Below are 20,515 nucleotides of genomic sequence, written 5' to 3' on the forward strand. Positions count from 1 at the left end.
ATATCGTTCCCCAACTATACTCTGAGTCTAAAAGGGACTTACAATTATAACTTTGCAACAAATCCTCAGGATTATGTGGTGTTTTTTTAGGAGCACAAAAATTTCAATCAGGGTTTAATGATAATTGAATCTATTTAAGAAAGGATGTTCACTACTCAGGAATTAAATAAAATTGACAACTGCCAAGGAAAAGAAAATTCATTTTTAAGATTACAAATTTTTTTTAAAAACGGGGCATCTAGAAAACACACCAGATTTTCATCACTGAATATAGCAATTCAATATTGCAGGAGAATTGATATAAGTTAAAAAAAATGAAAATAGAAGGCCACGTTCTTTTTATAATTGCAGCTTGAACAGATTTTTTTACTTTCCAAAGCTGTTATCATTGTTCTTGAAGAGAGAATATAAATATAAAGTAATTACTAGTATGAAAAAGACATGAAGAATAACACTGACGATCTGTTACGGAGTAATAACTGTAAGCCCTTGTTGGATTCGGAGTAAAATTGAGGATCGTTATAATTCTTACCTACAGAGTATAACACCGAAATCAGGCGCTTTTTTTTATACTTTAAATGATCATAAATGCTCATTTTTAGAATTTATTCAAAAAACAAAAGCTGATCAGCAGATACAATGATTTAGAATAAATCTCACTCAGTATAGGCTCCGTTGGGCTCAATAAAGGTCTCGATTCGCGTTGAGGCAGCTAGGAAGCCAAGTATCCTTGACAGACACTATGTAGTAGAAGTGACTGTGGAGCCAATTTTGGGGTCCCTGGTCTTCTCCTATCGATACTTGTCATCTTTGAGACCTCAACGTTACTAATATCCAGATCGTTGTTTACCAAAATCATAGCAATAGCGCATCTGCATTCTGTCTTCTTTTGTTGACTCTATGGCTTTTTCTTACAAAGTGAAGCGTTTAAAATATATGTGTTAGTTATTTTATCCAACGCCTAATATTTTCATCCAGGATAAGTATATATTTTTATTTTTGGAGTTTAGGTATCTGTTGTTATAAATAAAGCCTTCGCTTATTTTTAGTTTATTTTTTCTATTATGATACTGTCATTTGGCATTTGTCTAATCTCCGATAACGAAGTATTGTATTTCAAAAAATCCTTATGAATTTGCACAAATTGGAAAACAGTTGGTAGATTTTCCATTTCTTCTTTTTTCCTTCATTATTTATTAATATTTCTTGTACAACATCTCCCTTTAATAAATATTATACTTATAGTTATTAGCTTACCTTAGTAATATTGAATATAATTAATTTTATTATTCAAATGACTTTAAAAAATTCCACCTTCGCCTGGATTGTATTTAATTGGATCTTTATCTATCCATTTTCCCTCAGAGCTCATATTTTTCCCACTTGGATAACTTAGCAACACCCCTTCTGATCCTCTCTTCATGTTCTGTTCAAGAGATCTCGTCTCTGTGTTCCTCACTCGGTGGATCTCATTTTCTTTAATTTCAGGATCGTTCATTGTGCAGATGCCCCTTCCCTTTCAAGGTCTGTTATAGTGATTTCTGACCTCGCGAATCATTGCCTCTATTTTCAAAAATACATAAATTCCTTCAAATCTTCCCAGGAATAATCTTATACTGCTATAAGAACGGATGAGTTCCATAAAAATACTGAATAATCCACTGAAAGCCAAAGTGAGGAACAGAAAGAATTCTCATCGTCCATCTACTGCTCCTTCGTTGAAATTGTGGATTTTTTTTGTTCTTAAGTCAAATCAATAATTCTAGACTCCTAAAGGTAATATGCCTCTCTTTTCTCGGTAGTTTGTCTGCATTGCTAATGCACATTCTATTTTGCTACGAAGTATATTTATTTCTGAATAAAAAATATCTCATTTCATTTGTATATGTATAGTGTTGCTAATAATTTGTTGCATCTGTTTATTTTATTTTATGTTAATAACTTCTATATCGTATCATTTGTCCTTTAAAATTTGTCTTATTCTTTGCTTATGACTTCTAGTTACAATTAGTATAACTGTTTTTGTTTAGATTTACCCATACTTTGCCCATACATTTACCCATACAACTTACTATTATAAGCATACGTTATAATACTTTAATAAATTATCTTAATAATGTTCACTATTTCAATGTAACGATAAAGACGTCATACCTCGTAATAATGAATACTTCTGTATATTACCGTACTTGGTACAAATTCAAATAAAGAAAAAAAATGAATATATTTGAAATATTGAAATTCCCTACTCATCGTGAATGCATCTCTTCAATGTTGAAATCTTTTAATCTCCTTTGCAAGGAAGGAGTCGAATCTACTCTCTTGAGATGGATAATCAAGTTAGAAGTATCTTTTTGCAATTTCCTATTTCTGGCTTTGGTCCTATCTCTTGGAGACCATATCTGAAGAGTTTTCGTATTTTCGTCTCATCAAAAATTCAAGCCCTGATTTTTGCAGTTGTAAGTTAAGTTGTATCTAAATTTATGAACAATGAAGAACAACTGCCTCAATGGTCTCAAAGGGGGTCATAGTGTCAAATGGTGTACAAGGTGTTTTTCTAACATCCGTTTCTTTGGGTAAACACTTGGGTTCTCCGTGGATTTGGCCATTTAGATGTGGAATATATTTAAGACAATTTTAAGTCTTTTTAGTGTATTTGGAATATGAGAGGATGAAAACGGATTTTATTTCTAAGTTTTAGCCATTAGTTTTTGACTACTCATTGTATAACATATAAAATTAGCGACTTTAAGGGAAGACATTTAGGATTTCTCAATATTAATAGATCTATAATATGGAAATATGAAAGTTATTTTGATGAGTTTTACGAAGTAAATTAAGTATTCCTGAATTTGACAATTTCGACTACTTTTTATATTAACTGTTCTACTGTTCTGTTACTCACGTGCCAATTTTTGTTCTCACACTTAATCTAAATTAGTTCCTCTTTCGAAGAATAATAGTTTTATTTGAATGAAATGTTTTATTGGATAAATATTAACCAAGAACCTACAATCAGTCTAAAATATTCGGTTACGAAGATGTAAATGAAATTATAATATGTCACTACAATATCTTATGATTTATTATGAATTTCTTTGGGAGTATTTGGTGTGTAACAAATAAAAACAAAAATGGTAAAGTTGGGAATTTACATACACACAAAGTGAATTAGTAATAAAATCTGCAAAATTGACTAAGTGCATTGCAAGAATCAATAGTAATAAACTAATTTGGTTAATGAATAAGGAATATTGCACATATACATACACACGCAAGAATTGTACGGGAGTTAAATTGGTGATGTTTTTAAGCTTGTTATGCAAACGGGATCAATGATATTATCAGTATCTTCATCCTCTTCCACGTGTATTACTGAGCTCTTTAATTTCTTGGAGCCTTTGTCAAAATTCTTGTTGAGGATTTCATCGATGGAGTGAAAGGAAGGACTACCCTTTTTACTCCCACTGGAAGATGGCTCTTGTGTTGTTGAAGAAGGTTCATTCATCTCAGACATATCCTGTGCATTCCCTCCAAAGGAGGTTGTTGATGTAACATTTTGAAAAATGGTGGATGTAAAAGAGGGATTCGTTGTGTTAGATTTTGATTCTTGAATCCTTGCATGATTTAAAGACCTATTTCCCGAATTTGACACATTTGCAGCACAAACTGCAGCAGCTGCAGCGGCGGCTGCTGCTGCTACAATTCCATTTGGCTGTTCTACATGATTATAGTATCTTTCTGACAAAAGGGATGAAGAATCCAGAGGATATCCGGGCCAAATGTATGGGTACATTGACATAAGAGCTCCCCGATTCCAGATATGAGGGAAGGAGGATAGAACATCTGCCGCTATATTGGATGTCTGAGGAATATCCGTAGGGATTTTTTCTAGGTATATGCATTTGCAAATTATTAAAACGTTATAAATATGTATATTTATATAAAATACCTTTTGAAGATTCGATTATCTTTACATTAGAATCCAAGGTGATTTTTGTTGCCTCATTACTCTCATGGGGTGCTTGCTGTCCAGTTAATGGAGTTGCATTGAGTGAAATATTGCTGATTTGACTAGAGGTTGAAGAGGCGGAAGTCTGCCCAATTCTTGGAGTATCATCTAAATGCCCTGCATTCCGGAGTATGCGATTAATCGAGGAAATTGAAGGAATATTATTGGGATCGCATAAGCGTTGAGAAATAAGTTGATCTCGTATTTCCCATGCAAAAAGTCCAGGATTTTCCAATTTGATCCTAAGAATTCTTTTGACAATCGAAGGAGTCGTCACTTGCTATAAATTTGTATATGAGTTGGGCATTCTTAATTGTTTATTAAATCAATCATACCTTTGGTCTGGTACCTCCTATGGATCCAGGTTTGACAGACCCAGTTTCATAAAATCTTGTTAATATTTTAGATACACACCCATGGGATACTAAAAGTTGCCTAGAGATGTCACAAGGACGTACTCCCATCATGGCTAATTCAACTGAAAATATTATGTATGTAATATAAACATACTACAACATGAATCTTTTATTTTTACAATATTATTAAAATTAATCGTAGAATTTGAATTCATTCTAAATTCAGATTGAATGAAATGATATCCGTAGATAGATTCTTGTAATAATCTATGCCAACCTTTTCAATTAAACCTATTCCTCTATTTTAAGATTAATTAATTAGCTTATTAACTTTGTTGTGTAATTTTTTTCAAGGGATTAATAATTAATCACAGTTTTTAATCTCCTTAAAAAAAAGAAAATGTAATAAATTAAATTATTTGTTTTTTAGTGTAAATAATTAAATCTAAGTAGAGTTGAGTGCATCATTGCTATCTAATGATATAAGTTTTGAAATAGCACAAATCAAATTATTGATCACTTTGAATTTCAACAAGGTCAATGCCATAGAAACACTTATGTTCTTAAATATGCAATTTATATTTCATGAGTCCTAAACTCTTATGAATATAATATAAAAATATAATTGGAGTTAAAGTTTGTATGCAATAATAATTATCTTCAATCAATTTGAGGACTCCATAGGTTAAAATTTTTATTATAAATTATGCAAACAAAACATAGTAACATTTAACCCTAGTCGAAGTGATATTTGACTACACTGATAAAACAAGGAAATTGCAAATCATTGAGCATATCCTACATTATTTAAGAAAAGATGCACAACATTTTTTTACTCATATACCAAATACTATAAATATAAATGGTACATTCTATAACTTGTTATTCTACCATATTTGGAACGGTACAAGATGCCTAAAAATGGCCAATTTGACCAAAAATCCTATTTATTCCATTTAAATGGCACGTACTAAGGCAAAAATTGGTTGTGGGGTATCAAACCATGCCAAAGTCAATATTCTATACACAAGGTCGTTCAAGTAAATCCAGACTATCTTTAACTACATCCTGAATAATGAGGAAAAAATTTAACACGGTTATTCTAATTTTAAACATAAAGGTTAAGCGTTAACCTTAAGTTAGTTGCACAACTTTTAATCCAAAACAAGTATTTACGATGGAGAAGACCCAAAAGAACACCATTATCGAATTTACTTGCGTGGTGTACATCCCAGTGGATACTAGGAAAACTATAATGTGGAAAATTGCCATGGAGAAAATTGGCATATGGGAAAATTGCCAAGGAGAAAATTGCCCGTATTTTGATAAAACTTTATGATGAATAATAACACATTATAAATCTGTTTAGTATTATTTATTACAAATATCTAAATATATTAGTTTGTTCCATCCCCCAAGGGAGTACATTCAAGCGTGAGTAATGTTACTCACACTATATATATCCAGGGGTACCGTCAAGTACCCCGTACAACCCGATGAATTAGTACTATTTTTTGACATTAGAGGATTGGCGGTAGTTTTTAACTATCCCACACTACCCCCAGGACTCTAGTCAACCCGAGAGCTTTGAACTAGTTTGTGGTGTTAGACGGGTTTCTTGGATGAATTGAATGAATTGGCGTTGGTTTTTAACCATCCCACACTACCCCCGAGACATTGGCCAATCCAAGGGCGGAGAGTATTCAACCCTATTTTAAGAGGCCATAAGCTATTTATCCACCCTTACTAATCATCTCGGTCCATTTATTAGAAAATTGAATTGAATTGCAAAAAATGCAATGCGCTTGTATTGCAATAATATTACTCACACTTGAAGGTACTCCCCTGGCGGATGGAACAAACAAAAATTTAGATATTTATCATAAATAATGTTTGTGAATTTATAATGTGCTATTGTTCATCATGAAGTTTGATCAAAATACGGGCAATTTTTCTATATGGCAGTTTTCTCCATGGCAATCTTGAGCAGGCAATTTTGCCCAGGGCAGTTTTCCGCGCACGATCCCAGTGTACTCCGATTAACGTTCTTGACAACAAGCGCCAAGTAAGAAGGCAAGAGTCTCCAGGGCCATTAACACTGACCTAAGGATGAAGTAATACTGCCTCTACTAAAGACATATCCTTATAGACAAAATGAAGGCAGCACGGCTGCCCACATAAGAAAATTGCTGAACGATTTGAAGTCCCATGGTAACCGAATCATCTTTTATCAGATAAGAAACAATGGATTACCAACAGATCCCACAGCATTATGATAGACAGATTAGACCAGTATCATGAACCTTGAGTCCACTGGAGTAATTGTAGTATCATGGCTCCCTCTTCTTTGAGCCAAAAGAGAAGATGGGGGCTGACAGGATTCGCCAAATGATTGGTGAAGATAGTGGGCACATTGAATGGATTTTTTTTCTGTATTATTAGAACTTGTAAATAAAATTTCAAACCTCTACTTGCTTCACTTATTGATCAGGATGCAGTTAAAGTTGGTCCTGATTTACTTGAACGACCCTGTACATTGACTAACACCTCATTAGTACCCTTGAAGTAAAATCAAGTCATTAACAGTGGTTATAAATGTGTTGTTCATATTTTTGGAAACGTATATAGATTTCCAATCCTAGTAGTGAATCAAAAGGAGTAATAAATTACCTATCCGTCTTCGAACATAGTCTGGAAGTGGTCTTCCGTTTACAAAAACGCCCCCAAGTTGATTAACTCCAGCTTGTCCTAAAGCAAAAAAAAATATATATATATCATAAGTTGACTTTATAAAATTACTACAGTAGGTTTCCCCCCCCGTTGACCTTAAGAAATTAAAATTAATTATGAACTCTTCCACTTCATATAAATAAAAAAATAAAGGCTGTAAAATTTTAAGAATTATTCTCGTTCCATGTTGTGATGACTAGTGATGAAAATCGTGTGAATAACGGGGTTGTTAAAAAAAATCAACATGGTAACCCTGACAATTTAAAGAATGTTTTGCTGGAGATTAGCTACAATCCGCTTTGACGAGGAAGGAGGTGGAGGAGGAAGCAAGGACATTGGCAAGAGTTACTCCAATGTCGTTCCCCAATTCTACTTTGAGTCGAACAAGGATTTACAATTACGACTCCGCAACAAATCCTCAGGGTTAAGCTCCGTGGAGCATACCCAAATGTTCAATCAGGGTTTGAATATAACGGAATCTATTTAAGAAAGGAAAGTCTCCGGAATTATATAATGACAATCAAGGCTTTATAAATACAAGGTTAGATCATCATATAATCGTGCTTGCTACAATTTTCAATTGGATGTATTGTCACGACTCCTGCAAGACAGGTAGATTTTGACAAAACAAGCAACCACTCATAGTCAATGACATCACTATTGCTAGAATTTTCAATTTAATATATCGTACCGCCTGCTGAGAAAGAAAAACAGATTTTGAAAAAACACGCAACCACTCATCTAATGTGACGTTAATATTAAAAAGCGTGGTGGAAGTCAAACATCAGACGTGCACGCGTTATGATACAACCTTGTATTTCTATTAACCTTGATGAAAACTGCCAGTTAAAAAAATCATACGATTTACATCACTAGTATTGTATCTTTGCGCACGTTTAAGAGAAGAAAAAAAGGATTTTTGACCATAACATGACAGTTGAGCAAACTACAATTCAACAGTTGACGCTGGAATATTTTTTCGCCTCTAAACCTTATAATCTCCTTTTTTTAAAAGTGTGCAAAGATTAATACTAATTTTATTTTTAAAAAATCGTTTTTAGAAAAATACTATTTTAAGAGCAGCATGGCCTTCAAGCCAAAAAAATAAATGTTGACCAGAACCGTCTCTGAAGCCTTCAGAAGGTACGTAAAAAATTACAGCAACATCCATTCATTTGGGTTACCGTGTTTCTTGGACACACAGGCATTCAATATATAGATTGCAATTTAAAATGCATTTTATCTTATGGCTTTGAAAGATGAAAATGTACCAATTTACCGTTCCATGGATTCATAACTATTTATAATCTTATATACAATAAACATATAGACTATCGAAACAAATGATGAATTTCAATTAACGAAAGACATATTTTGTGGATTATCAAATCGATTTGCTGTATACGCATTGTGGTTATTTCAAAGATGGGAGTATAAAATTTAAAAAGACAATTTTCGTGCATTCTAATTTATATCAGAGGATTGCTTTCAAAATTGCCAATTATTTTTTAATAGTTAAATTTTTATTGATGTGAGAGACAACATTCGAAAAGGCCTTAAAATACAGGATGTCAGCAATTAGTGATAAAAATCGGGTGTATCCTTTTTTTTTTTTTTTTTTAGTTGGTAATCTGAAGAATGCATTTTCTTTTTTTGAGCTGTTGTCATTATTTTTTTGAAAAAAAAATTTAAATATTAAATTTTTCAAAAAAAAAAAAAAATCAAATATAAAATTTTCCAAAAAAAAATTCGAACATTAAATTTTTCTTAAACAAAATTTGAACATTAAATTTTTCGAGAAAAATAATTCAAACATTACATTTTTGGAAATTTTTTTTCCAAAAATTAAATTTTTCGAAAAAAAAATTATTAAATTGTCTAGTAAAAAGCAATCTTTCCTTAATTGGGGGGAGTTTGCAGAAGGATAGGATATATAAAAAGTATTACATATATAAAATCAAACTATTTTTTTACGGCAAACCCTTTTAAGTATTAATTTAAGGTTTATTCTTTAGTTTAAGCAAATTGCTTTATACTAATAAAGCAATTAAAAAAATATTAATTTACATATATAATTCATCATTTTACTGGATTTTTGTAGGATTGGATTAATTTTATAGAAAATTATTCAAGATAACTTATTTAAGTTATTTCAATTCTAAATATGCTTTCGAATCGAAATGATACTCTAAAAACGTGATTTTTAGTAAAAAGCTTTAAAAGCCAAACCTTCTGCAATTGAAAATATTACAGATCATTTCCGTGTTCAGTGGCTTAAATATTAATAAATGTGGGTTTTAGTCTGTGGGGGTTCCAAGACCGGAATTTGGCTGCATCATGTAAGTTCCCCACATTTGGGGAGGCAATTGCCTCCCCCCCCCTCACTCCTGCATCCCGTCTTCTCCGACTATGACAAATAGTATGTATAGTATCAGTAACTTCTCTTTTTTAGACTATATCGAATATTTTGGGATCAACCTAACATTCGGTATTACTATAGCTGATCAAAAAATAAGGATAAATAATTGTTTTGATGTTCAAATAAGAAAAACAGTTGTTGCGTCTGCTCTTTTTTTTTTTTTTTGTTCATTCTTTGCCGAATTATTGTTGTGATAACATCTCCTTCTAATAAAGAATCTATAATTTGCCGCCTTCCTTTGTGCAACATAACTACAACTACTAGTGATATGCCCAAAAAAAATAATCTTTTTTTATATTAATTCTCCTCTAGTATTATTTGAAATATAGAAGATTCTCATTTCTAGAGCAGAAACAGCTCACATTCTATCCTCCCAAATCATAACATAATAGGCATCTGAAATCTAAAAATAAACTTTGATCAATAGTAAAGGGTAATTCAAAACGAGCGGTTTTTGGATTGGGAAAAAAAACACATCAAATATTATATTATGGTCAAAACTTTATTATGAACCGAAAAAACAATCCTTTACAATTATTTCTGGAAAAAAATCCCCTTTATATGTTGACCGCAACTGGCCTTTAAATGGTCCATTCTTTCGCGCCAATTTTTGATGACGCGTTCGAGCATTGTGACCGGAATCTCAGAAATAACTCGCTCAATATTTGCTTCCCTTCAATCGTCGCTGGTTTATCCACATAGACTTTTGCTTTTACGTAGCCCTAAAGAAAAAAGTCCAAAGGTGTGATATCACACGGTCTTGGTGGCCAATTTACCAGGCCAAAACGTGAAATTAATTGGTCACCAAAATGATGTCCCAATATGTCCATTGTTACGCGCGCTGTGTGGCAAGTGGAACTGTCTTGATGGAACCAAATATTGTGGAGACCATGTGCTTCAATTTGAGGTACCAAAAAGTCTGTTAAAGGTGGCGAATCGATTCTTCACGATCTTCGGCTACACTCTCGGCTACGGCCTCAATATTTTCTACGCTGCGAGCTGTACATGGCCTACCAGACAACGGGACATCCCAGAAAGTTGCTGCCCTTCAAATTTCTCGGTTATTCTGCAAATTGTGGATTCTGAAGGTCGATTATGTGGACCATAAGTTGGGCGTAATTTGTGAAAAACTTCTTTCACAGAACGCTGATTTCCATAGTACAATTGAACAATTTGTACACGTTGTTGTGGCCTATATCTTTCCATGAAGAATTGTAAAACAATACTGAGTAAAAATAACGTATGAATTTGACAAAACTCGCGCGCGCCTGTCAAAAAATCCCTACTGGAAAAACCGCTCGTTTTGAATCACCCTTTACCATATGTTCACGCATATGCCCAGTATTTATAGGTGCGCAAGGAAAAGGCTAGAGCGAAACTTATTGTACAACTGAATTAATACATTTGTTAACATCATCTGCCTGCTATATGTATGATTTTGGAGGGGAAAATATATCATTGCTATAACGATTAAACATTTGAAATATAATTTTTGCCCGGAAATTTTTTAAAATTTATTTTAAAACACATATATTATTATTTTATTATAGATTGGAAAAAATATATATACGAAAAATTGGTGAAAAATCGTCATTCAGAGAGAGAGAGAGACGGTAGCATTTCAATGATCTATTAAAGTATTAACTAAAAAGATAGTCTGCACCAACTTTTTTCTTTTTCTAATCTTAAAACTATTATTTTTCTCTGGGGTTTACCTGATAATAGACGCTAGTCTAACAGTACTATTGGTATAATATTTTTTTAAATTTATAAGCAAAGTTATAAGATCATAAAAAGAGTCTCTACTGAGAATCATACTTTATGTTTATAGTAAAATATATTAATTTGTTACCCTTAGGAGCGTTTTTGAGTTATCATTATACGTAATTTATGGATAGACCAAGATTAATAAAATACCAGGTTATACCAACATGTAATCGGATTCGCCAGAATTTTTAATTTGATGAACCGCACCAACTGGTAGGAAAAACAGACAGATTTTGACGTCATAGAGTATAACAACGGTATATTATTATTAACAGCATATATGTAATACTAGAAGTTATATTAGTAACAGTATATACGATTTGACATCATTTTTAAAAAGCGTGGGGGATACCAAACATCTGTCGAAAGAGCGTTAAGGTACTACCTTATATTAATAATACCATTGGATACAACTACATATATATTTGAAAAGGATAGAATTAATATTGATTGTTAGATTTTAGTTACATATTTGATGAAAATCCTACTAGCAATTTTTGTGTTTTACAATTTATATTTATAAATTCTGCTAAACTTTGAAAGTTAAAAGGGAAATTTTATTTTATTTCTTTAACACTCTTTAATATGTATAGCTTATATACACTTATAATCTCAATCTACATGTATAAACAACGATATGAACATCAATTGAAGACCTTTCAATACCTCATTGAACCATATTATTACGGAAAAGGAAATCAAAATGCATAAAAAATTGTTCTGGCTTCAAAAAAGAGATCATATTCGTACTGAAATGTAAAAATTAACTATATACTAGTGTTGTACCAGGGTACTGAGTGGCGTGGGTTGATAGTTCGGATATCAATCGGAAGATTGATATATCCGGCAAAATATCCATTATTTCCATTCTGTAGGTGTAGGAGAAATTTCTTAGAAATTTTGATATTTGCTCTGATATATGATTCTATGATTCAATCAGAAAAATGAAGGGAATGGAAAAATAATTGTTGTTCAATTTTTGTTGACAGGGCTTAATGCTTAATACAGAACGTACTTAAACTAAGCTTTTGGAAAAAATGCTCATTTTACCTCTTTTTTTTCTTGCTTGAAAAGGGCTCATTTTTCTAAACTGGTATGAAATGAATATAGAAAGTTTGGGTTTTTGTTAGATTACACAACAGGTGATTTTGTCATATTTTTCTAAGGAAAAATCTACCTTCCAAAATTCTCCTTCATTAGGCTCTCTTTTTGGAGGTAAGATATGTATAAAATGAAATCAAGGTTATGATTAAATGATCGGATATACAAGGGAGCCATATTTTGACATCAACCAATTAGAGGAAGGATAAATTTAGCGCAAAATTGACTATTGAATAATTCCTATTGAACTTTGCAACAAATGAGAAATACACAAAATTGATCTTCCATTTATGTAAAAGGATGGAACTAATATTGGTAGTGGCGATGATGAGATGCCTCCGTCTAGCAAGACTCCTGAGACATCTTTAAATTTCCTTCAAATAATAATGTGGACGTCTTTGAGTCTGTTTAAAAATACCAATACGGATTGAAGACAAACATTAAGGGAAGAAAATCTTTATAAAATCTTGATTTGTCGATATAATTTATAAATAAATTATGATAAATACAAAGCAACTTCTTTTAATTCTTATAAAACTCTATTTTTCTTTCAATACAAATTGATCAATTTTGATATTCGGGTGCTTATTGTTCAAAAACTTATATATCATTTTTTGAACATTTTGGCCAAATAAATAGCTCAAAAATTCTAAGTCTACTTATGTACTTCTTAAAAAGGGTTTGTCCCCCTGATCATTAAATTAGGTAAAAAATTCAAGATAAGAGTTTGGATTATATACCAAATTTGTCTTCAATAAAAATTTGACTAACATTACTAAACTGGGATCAAATTGATGAAGCCGTACTTTTATAGCTCAAATATTTTTATTCGAATTAACTTTTAGTCAGCTGTAAATAATTATGTAGTTTTGATTTTGTTTAAATATCGTATCCTTGGGATATTAATCTGTTGGCAAACGAAACAAACCAATCCGCGGGCGCCCCTGTAAGTCAATTTCCCGTAATCTTTTATATGTCACGTAAAATTCAAGCGGTATGAAAAATAAATTGTGTTAATTTTTTAGTTCATTGACATTGTCATTGTAGATATGAACAATTAAAAAATGATGTATGGTTATCCTTTCTCTTATATTACAGTTTAATACAGATCATTATTTAAAAAATGATGAACAAAAAGCATTTCTGCAAATATGCAAAATATTATTTCAATAGGACTAAGAAAATATTTTATATATTAGGTTAAACACAAAATGATGACCATTTTTTACTAGAGATTTTTAAATGAGCTATATCTCACAATTATCACATTGCATCAAAAAAAAAGCTTAAAGTATGCTTAAAGTGTACAATTAAAAAAGTGTATTAACATTTTTGTGTTTTGTAAAGCCATTTGTGTGTTAGAGCGTTCCAAAATGGAAGTAAAAAAAGAGAAAATTCGATACATTCTTCAGTATCACTACGACCAATGTGAAAAGGCAGAGCAGACGGCCAAAAGAAACCCTGCTGTTTATTGTAAACCAATACAGTATCGAATGCAACAGCAAAACAGTGGTTCTAATTATTCAATTATGGTAATATGGGCGTCGAAAATCTCGATAAAATAATGGTAATCGTCGAGTTGGAATGGTATTTGAGCACTTATTCCGTTGTCAAGGAAGTGAAATTTATCCAAAAAACCATTTGGAACCTCCTAAATCAAATAATCCTTCTATATCAATTTTATTGTCAAAATAAAGTGAAAAAATGCTCAGAACTTTTTATTTCCCCTGTTATTTTAAATTTAAATGATTATTTTCATAGATTAATAAATTCCATAAGATCCATTTCTACCTAATTTTTTAAGGGAAAATATATAACTGAAGAGTGAAATTACCTAACATTCTTTTTAACATATTTGGTCAAAAAATATCGAAATACTAAGAACTATTTCAGTATTGAAAGCAGTGTAAAAATATTGCTAACACTAGAATATACTAGACTTTGAAAAAATATCACATCAAAGACATATTAGAAAACTTTAAGAATATAATTCCTATTCAATTTAATTAAATTTTAATCAAACAGTATTTCAACAAGGATCCCCTTATTTGACAATATATGATTAATATTCAAATTGTTATACATTTTCAAAGTTTGAATAATTGTTGAGTGGATAGGCAAATTATATATGCTAGTAGATAAAATAAGAATTTTTTTGAGTATTGTAATCAAGAATACGGCAAATTGAGTAATTACTAAGGATATGCTATATATCACACAAAGGAGTCAAAATCTAAGTTAGAACACTTACCTGTATGTGGCATTAAGTTATAAACCTGAAATAGTAAATGAAAATGTTTAAATAGTAAAATAAATAGGGATCCCTTTATCCTAATTTAAGGAAATGAATCAATCATAATGTGATCAAATAGTAAAATGAGAGTTTTTTTTTGTCTAGGAATCTATATCCTATAAGTGGCTTTTTCTAATAAAAGTATTTCTTAACTTTTTACGGGAATTGAGAGTTGCAATTGAAGAACTATACTCCTTAATATAATCATCATTTAAGAACTTATTTTTGGTTTTTTTTCCCTTTGTTTTTGCAAATGATCCAAAAATAAAATAGTTTAATAAGGTTGATTTCATGGACGTAAAGTCATGTCTTCAATATTTTGCTGATATAATATATATTTTTTTCAAATATTAGTGGATCTATTAGTATAGAGTTGAATTTGGTTGAACTCCATCTTGAAAAAATTAAATAAAAGAAATTAAAAATGGCTTTGTACAAATGTGTGTCCTCATAAAAATACAGTTGAAGTCTTACATTGGATAAAACGCAGATAAAACTAATGACAAATCCATCATTAATTGAATTTTATGATAATCAACATTACATATGGTTTACTTCTCCATTTTAAGTGGATAATTAATCACTTCAGGAGAGTCAAATATCCCATCAAATCTACTCCACTGATTGTATCATCATTATGTGAAATATTTCTTTAAAAAATGGGTTAATTTTTTAAAGTGATACTCAAACATGGTGGGCAATCTACAATATGAACCCTAGAACTAACTACTGAAGTAAAATCTACTTACTCTTCAAACCAGTCCAAAGAAACAAAACCTTCTTCCTGAACAAACTTTCACAACAAGAAATATCTACGAAATGATTCCAAATAAGTTATCGCAAAGGATCAACCACTAAGGACTAAATATGACGGGCGTAGAGTGAATCTCTCTTCTTGTGTGTACAATGTACATGCTCCCTCTAAGGGGACGTTTTCTATTGGCTGTTAAGTCCTTTTAAAAACCATTTCCCTTACTTTCCGACGAATGGTTTTTATTTTCAGTTGGAGGAGGAGGTGGAGTCAAAAGGCAGGTCCTTTAAAAAGCCTTCTTATATTCTAAGAATACATACAATTGGTCTTTCATTTGATTATTTTGACTAATTAATCGTGAATTTAATAAATATAATAAATTCGTCAACCCATGTCGTAAAATGAATATATATATATATATATCAATTATCCAATGCCTTTTGAATAAATTAAATTATGCCAATTAATGACCAAATTCATTTCCTGGACCTTACTGAACGTTGTTCTCATGACACAAAGTATTATCTCAGATCATTCTTAATTGAATTAAACGTTAATCAATCTTGCTTATAACAGGTGCTTTCATTAAATGTTTGTTTTTTTGGTCGTATATCTATACATATATATATATATATATATTGATCTCAAACTGACATTTTATTTTATCTTGTAGATCAGATATATGTATGTATGTAAGTATCTTATATAAACCATTACTTTCCCATCAAAAGCAATAGTGAAGGGTTGATTAAATGTCATCACGAAAGTCCCTAATGATGAAGACAGTTCTTGTATCTAACATATAAATGTACTTTCTAATTGATCATTTTGTATAAATGTCTGTTTTTGGCTACTTTAAAAAAATAATTTTATTAAATATATGAGGTGTGATCAAAAAGTATATTGCACCAAAACACTTGAAATGTTTACAGTAACATACTGTGAAACTGTTCTGAGAAAACTCTTCCAAAATGACTGGGAAGATGACAATCAAGAGCCTTAAATGCCAAAGTTTTGCTCACTGTTTTTTTTTTTTTTTTTTTTTTGGACTACCGTGGCGTAGTTCATAAGGACTTTTTTCAATTTGTTTGTAGGTTCAATAAAGAGTATTATCTTGAAGTTATATGCCACTTGCAAGAAGCAATACGACAAAACGTCCGGAATTGTGAAAAAAACAAACAATTATGGATTTTGCACCACGATAACGCCTTTGCTCACTCATATTTGCTTGTAAGAGATTTTTTGCCAAAACAAATCCACATTCACCGGATTTGGCCCCATATAACTTTTTCATGCTCCAAAAACTAAAAAAACAACCTATGAAAGTTCGGAGATTGCAATAATTAAGGACATAGTGACTTCCTCGCTGGAACAGCTCAAGGCCATAGCGAAAAAAGCTTTTAAGAAGTGCTTCCAGGACTGGAAAAAGGGTAGGGACATGTGTATTGTATCTCATGGGGACTACTTTGAAGAGGACAACGTAAATGTTGATGAATAAATTAATAGTTTTTTCTCAAAATACAAAGTCACCTTACTTTTTGAACACATCTTGTATTTCTCAATTTATTAGATATTGCGACCTTTCTTCCGCTAAGAAACCGGGGGGAAAAGTCCCAAAATCAGTTGGTAGTTAGCCAATTCTTAGCAACTGTGAAATAATTATTAAATTATTGTTGGGAATAATGCCCTGAGGACAAATCCCAAGAAAAACAGAATCATTATTAAAAGATGTATCCTCTACTCTTCATTCCTAGCAATTATAATATGAAGTAAGGAATAGTCAAAGTAGATTGAGTGATTGCAGTTTCTCACAAACGGGTGTTCCATATTGATATGTATGTATGTACACAAGAATATCCTAGGAGCAGTGGTGAGTGTTCCATTGAGACACAAACACAATGAACTCCCTTCATTGTTTGTAAGAGTAATAACAAGGATCTAGAACCCCATTAAACACATATCCAGTTGTGTGTATTCAACCTCAAGGATTTATTATGTGTAGAAGCAATAAAAATACGGTCGTTATTTCAGCTCCATCCTAGTTAAAAAGAAGGAAAAAAAAAGAGCATAATACAATGAAACAGGAGTTGTGGTCTACCCCGCATATTTTTCCACTTGAAAGCCCCAAAATAGAAGATTAATAACATTTATGTATTTGACTCTCTCGATCCCTTGCAATTATTATTTTTGTTATTATTCCTTTCTTTTATTCAAACTATGAACTAGCAATACAGGATCCCGGGGATGAATTCCTACTATCCACCATCGTCCTTCCAAAAGCAGGGAGTTAGAATGAATCCATCACAAATGTAAATATATTGACTTTTCAACAATGATTTGAAAAAGTGATGAAGCATAATGATGAATGGTTCTCAATGGGGGGCGCCACTGTAGTGGTAGCAGTAGTTAGTATGAACAATATCTGCGTTTTATAAACTACTCTTTGATGTACCATGCGGGGAAACTTAATCTAACTTTTTTTTTTTTTTTTTCAAAAAACAAAAAAACCAAACATCTGCTGAACTTTTTCTCTTTATTTCCGGGAGAATATTATTAAGTGATCCTTACACGATAAATAGCATGTCATGAGATGTAGGTATGTACTTACCTATGTATATACATTCTACACTTTACAGTATTTCGCGTTTCTCTCTCTCCCTTTCTTTTCTCCACTTATTGTATGTTCTTAAAAAGCTCAGTTCAAATCAAAACCATTTGCATACATATTGGCCATTGGTACCTACAGTGAATGTTGGGAACTATGCAGTAAATAGTAGGTATTCTCTATAAACCTATAGAATGCATGCACCTAAGATACAGAGGGAGGGGGAGGGGGACAATTACCCTCTCAATCCCCCTCCCACAAATGAGGGAAAACTATTAATAATCGGGAAATTACATTATATAGTACATTTGGGTAATATTAGAGGGTTGATATCATGGCTGCGAAGTTGGACTTGTGGAGTCAGAATACATATAACTACTAACTACCTATAGCTTTAAATTAAATATATATTTAAAGTATATAGACTCGAATGTACTTATATTGCCTATAAAACACATGAGTAAAAAAAACCTACAAAGTTAAGGCAGACACTATTTTCAGATGATTTGGTTAAATTAAATCTCCTCACAATACATCTTGTTTAAATATTACTTTTAAATAATAAAATGTATAACGGGACAACTTTTATTCATGATGTGAGGCCTCCACTCTAATAATTACTTCAAATTGAGGACTAAATCCCTTTTAAACCTTGACTATGCAGTCAGACTCAAGCTTGGTCCACTCTTACATGATGAAAAACTCTAGGTACTGGACACTCCTCTGATGAGTAGAACACAAACTCTCCTCCAGGCGCACCTAGACAGAGTAGTTAATGGGGTTTGCACCTGGAGAGGAGTGTGGCTACATGTTAAGGTTCCAAAAGTCTGTACAGTTGTCGTAGCATTCGTAGCAAGTTGTGTTTTATACGAAAAGAATGAACGGCATGAGGCTCCTGTCAGCCCTGTAATCAAACTTGAGATGATGTTTTTATTTATTTATTTTTGTTAATGGATTTTTAAGGCCTAAATTGTTTACTTAATTAATATTTCTTAAGAAATATATTATTACCATGGGCCGAAGGACATATGGCTAAAGAAAAATTCGGGACATTTGGCCGAAGATAATATTTATAATATTGATATAAATATACGATTATAGGTATATTTGAGTTCAATTTAAAATGTTATTATGATAAAAAGGTATAGTTCATATCTTATGTATGTTATATAGGAAAATTAATTCATCTCCTTTTACATAATATATATTTTTTTTTATTGGGAAGAAAATTCCTGGCTTACAACAATATGGAGATCCATTCATAATGAGTAGGAAATTTCAATATTTCAAAGATAATTAGTAATTCCTTTATTGAAATTTTGTGGGAAGTTTAGTACTGTAATGAAATTGTTTGATTGTGATATTTATATTAATTATTATTACTATTTATTATGGGTATGAAGTAGTTATCGTTACATTGAAATGGTAAACATTATTAAGAGAATGTTCCATATTTGCTTGTACAGCCTCATAAAAAAATAGGATCACTCAAAATCAACAAAATCGAACCAAAATCCTTGGATATGCAGATTTTTTAAAATAAAATATGTAATATTTTTCTATAATATAAGCAAGCTATGATATTCCTTATCACTATGAATTATGAATAAATTATAGGTGTCTAAATATAAGTGTCATTTTCCAGACTAAAAATGGAAATACGTCGAGTCCAGAACAAGATACAGAATCAATAAAAACACTTTTATAATCATGAAAAAATCTTTTTCATCAGTTTTATTCATTCTACTTCAATTTGGTAATTGTCTTAATGATGAAAAATGACTCTGAATGATAATAGTCCCCGGTTACTATGATCTCAAATATTTTTGAAACCTAACAATCCAGAAAAAAACTGAGATCAGTTTTGGAATCTGCGCTTAAAGATAAATTATATTCTTGGCTTCATTTTATTGGTAGAAGCTTTTACCCTCTAATTGTTCCTCTATATAATAGAAATTAGTCAAATACGAGTAGGATTTTTTTGATGTCGCGGGTTCTGCAACTGTAACCTGGCCCAATCGACCCGCAGTATATATCTAATTTGACTACTATCTGTAGAAAATAAGACAAACGCGCCGAATACATTATTTCTTGCTTTACATACTTTTCAAATACAATGTATTTGATTATATCTGCATAATAAATTCGCTCGTATTAATGAACAGTTGACTATAAGGAAAATATAGATGACTAGTGGTACGCCCTTCCTTAATTAGGTTGAAAACTGCAGCCCCGTCCATCTCAGTCTCGGCCTGGTCCAGTTCAGTCCGGCATATAATTCATAAAACTTATAAAGTTCGATCTTTGATGATGTAACTCAACTTTATATCTTCTTTTTTTTTCTAATCAATTCTTGTCCTACTGACAATCCGAAAGTCTTAAGGGCCGGTGCCACGGAATGATGGCATCGGTCCTAAACATTGAACTGGCCCGAATAAATAAGAACTGATACAACACTATAGAAGACTAACTACCGTGTAA

General features: G+C 31.6%; 1 protein-coding gene across 1 annotated transcript; it reads right to left on the reverse strand.

The window, feature by feature from the left end:
* Positions 1 to 2,644: 2,644 nt before the first annotated feature.
* Positions 2,645 to 15,499, reverse strand: LOC121128638 (uncharacterized). The gene is made up of 6 exons (XM_040724226.2): positions 15,428 to 15,499; positions 14,637 to 14,661; positions 7,039 to 7,116; positions 4,348 to 4,490; positions 3,953 to 4,292; positions 2,645 to 3,891 (listed from the first exon to the last, which is right to left on the reverse strand). The coding sequence occupies exons 2-6, from the start codon at positions 14,647 to 14,649 to the stop codon at positions 3,293 to 3,295; spliced, it is 1,173 nt and encodes a 390-aa protein (XP_040580160.1). The 5' UTR covers positions 14,650 to 14,661; positions 15,428 to 15,499; the 3' UTR covers positions 2,645 to 3,292.
* Positions 15,500 to 20,515: the final 5,016 nt, after the last annotated feature.

Source organism: Lepeophtheirus salmonis, chromosome 13, assembly GCF_016086655.4.
Source record: "Lepeophtheirus salmonis chromosome 13, UVic_Lsal_1.4, whole genome shotgun sequence".
Classification (NCBI taxonomy): domain Eukaryota; kingdom Metazoa; phylum Arthropoda; class Copepoda; order Siphonostomatoida; family Caligidae; genus Lepeophtheirus; species Lepeophtheirus salmonis.

Excerpts from the sequence above, each read along its gene's own strand:
- LOC121128638 (XM_040724226.2), bottom strand. Across the intron at positions 4,293-4,347 it reads TAGGAGGTACCAGACCAAAG|CAAGTGACGACTCCTTCGAT; the intron begins GTATGATTGATT and ends ACAAATTTATAG. Across the intron at positions 3,892-3,952 it reads GATAATCGAATCTTCAAAAG|AAAAAATCCCTACGGATATT; the intron begins GTATTTTATATA and ends GCATATACCTAG.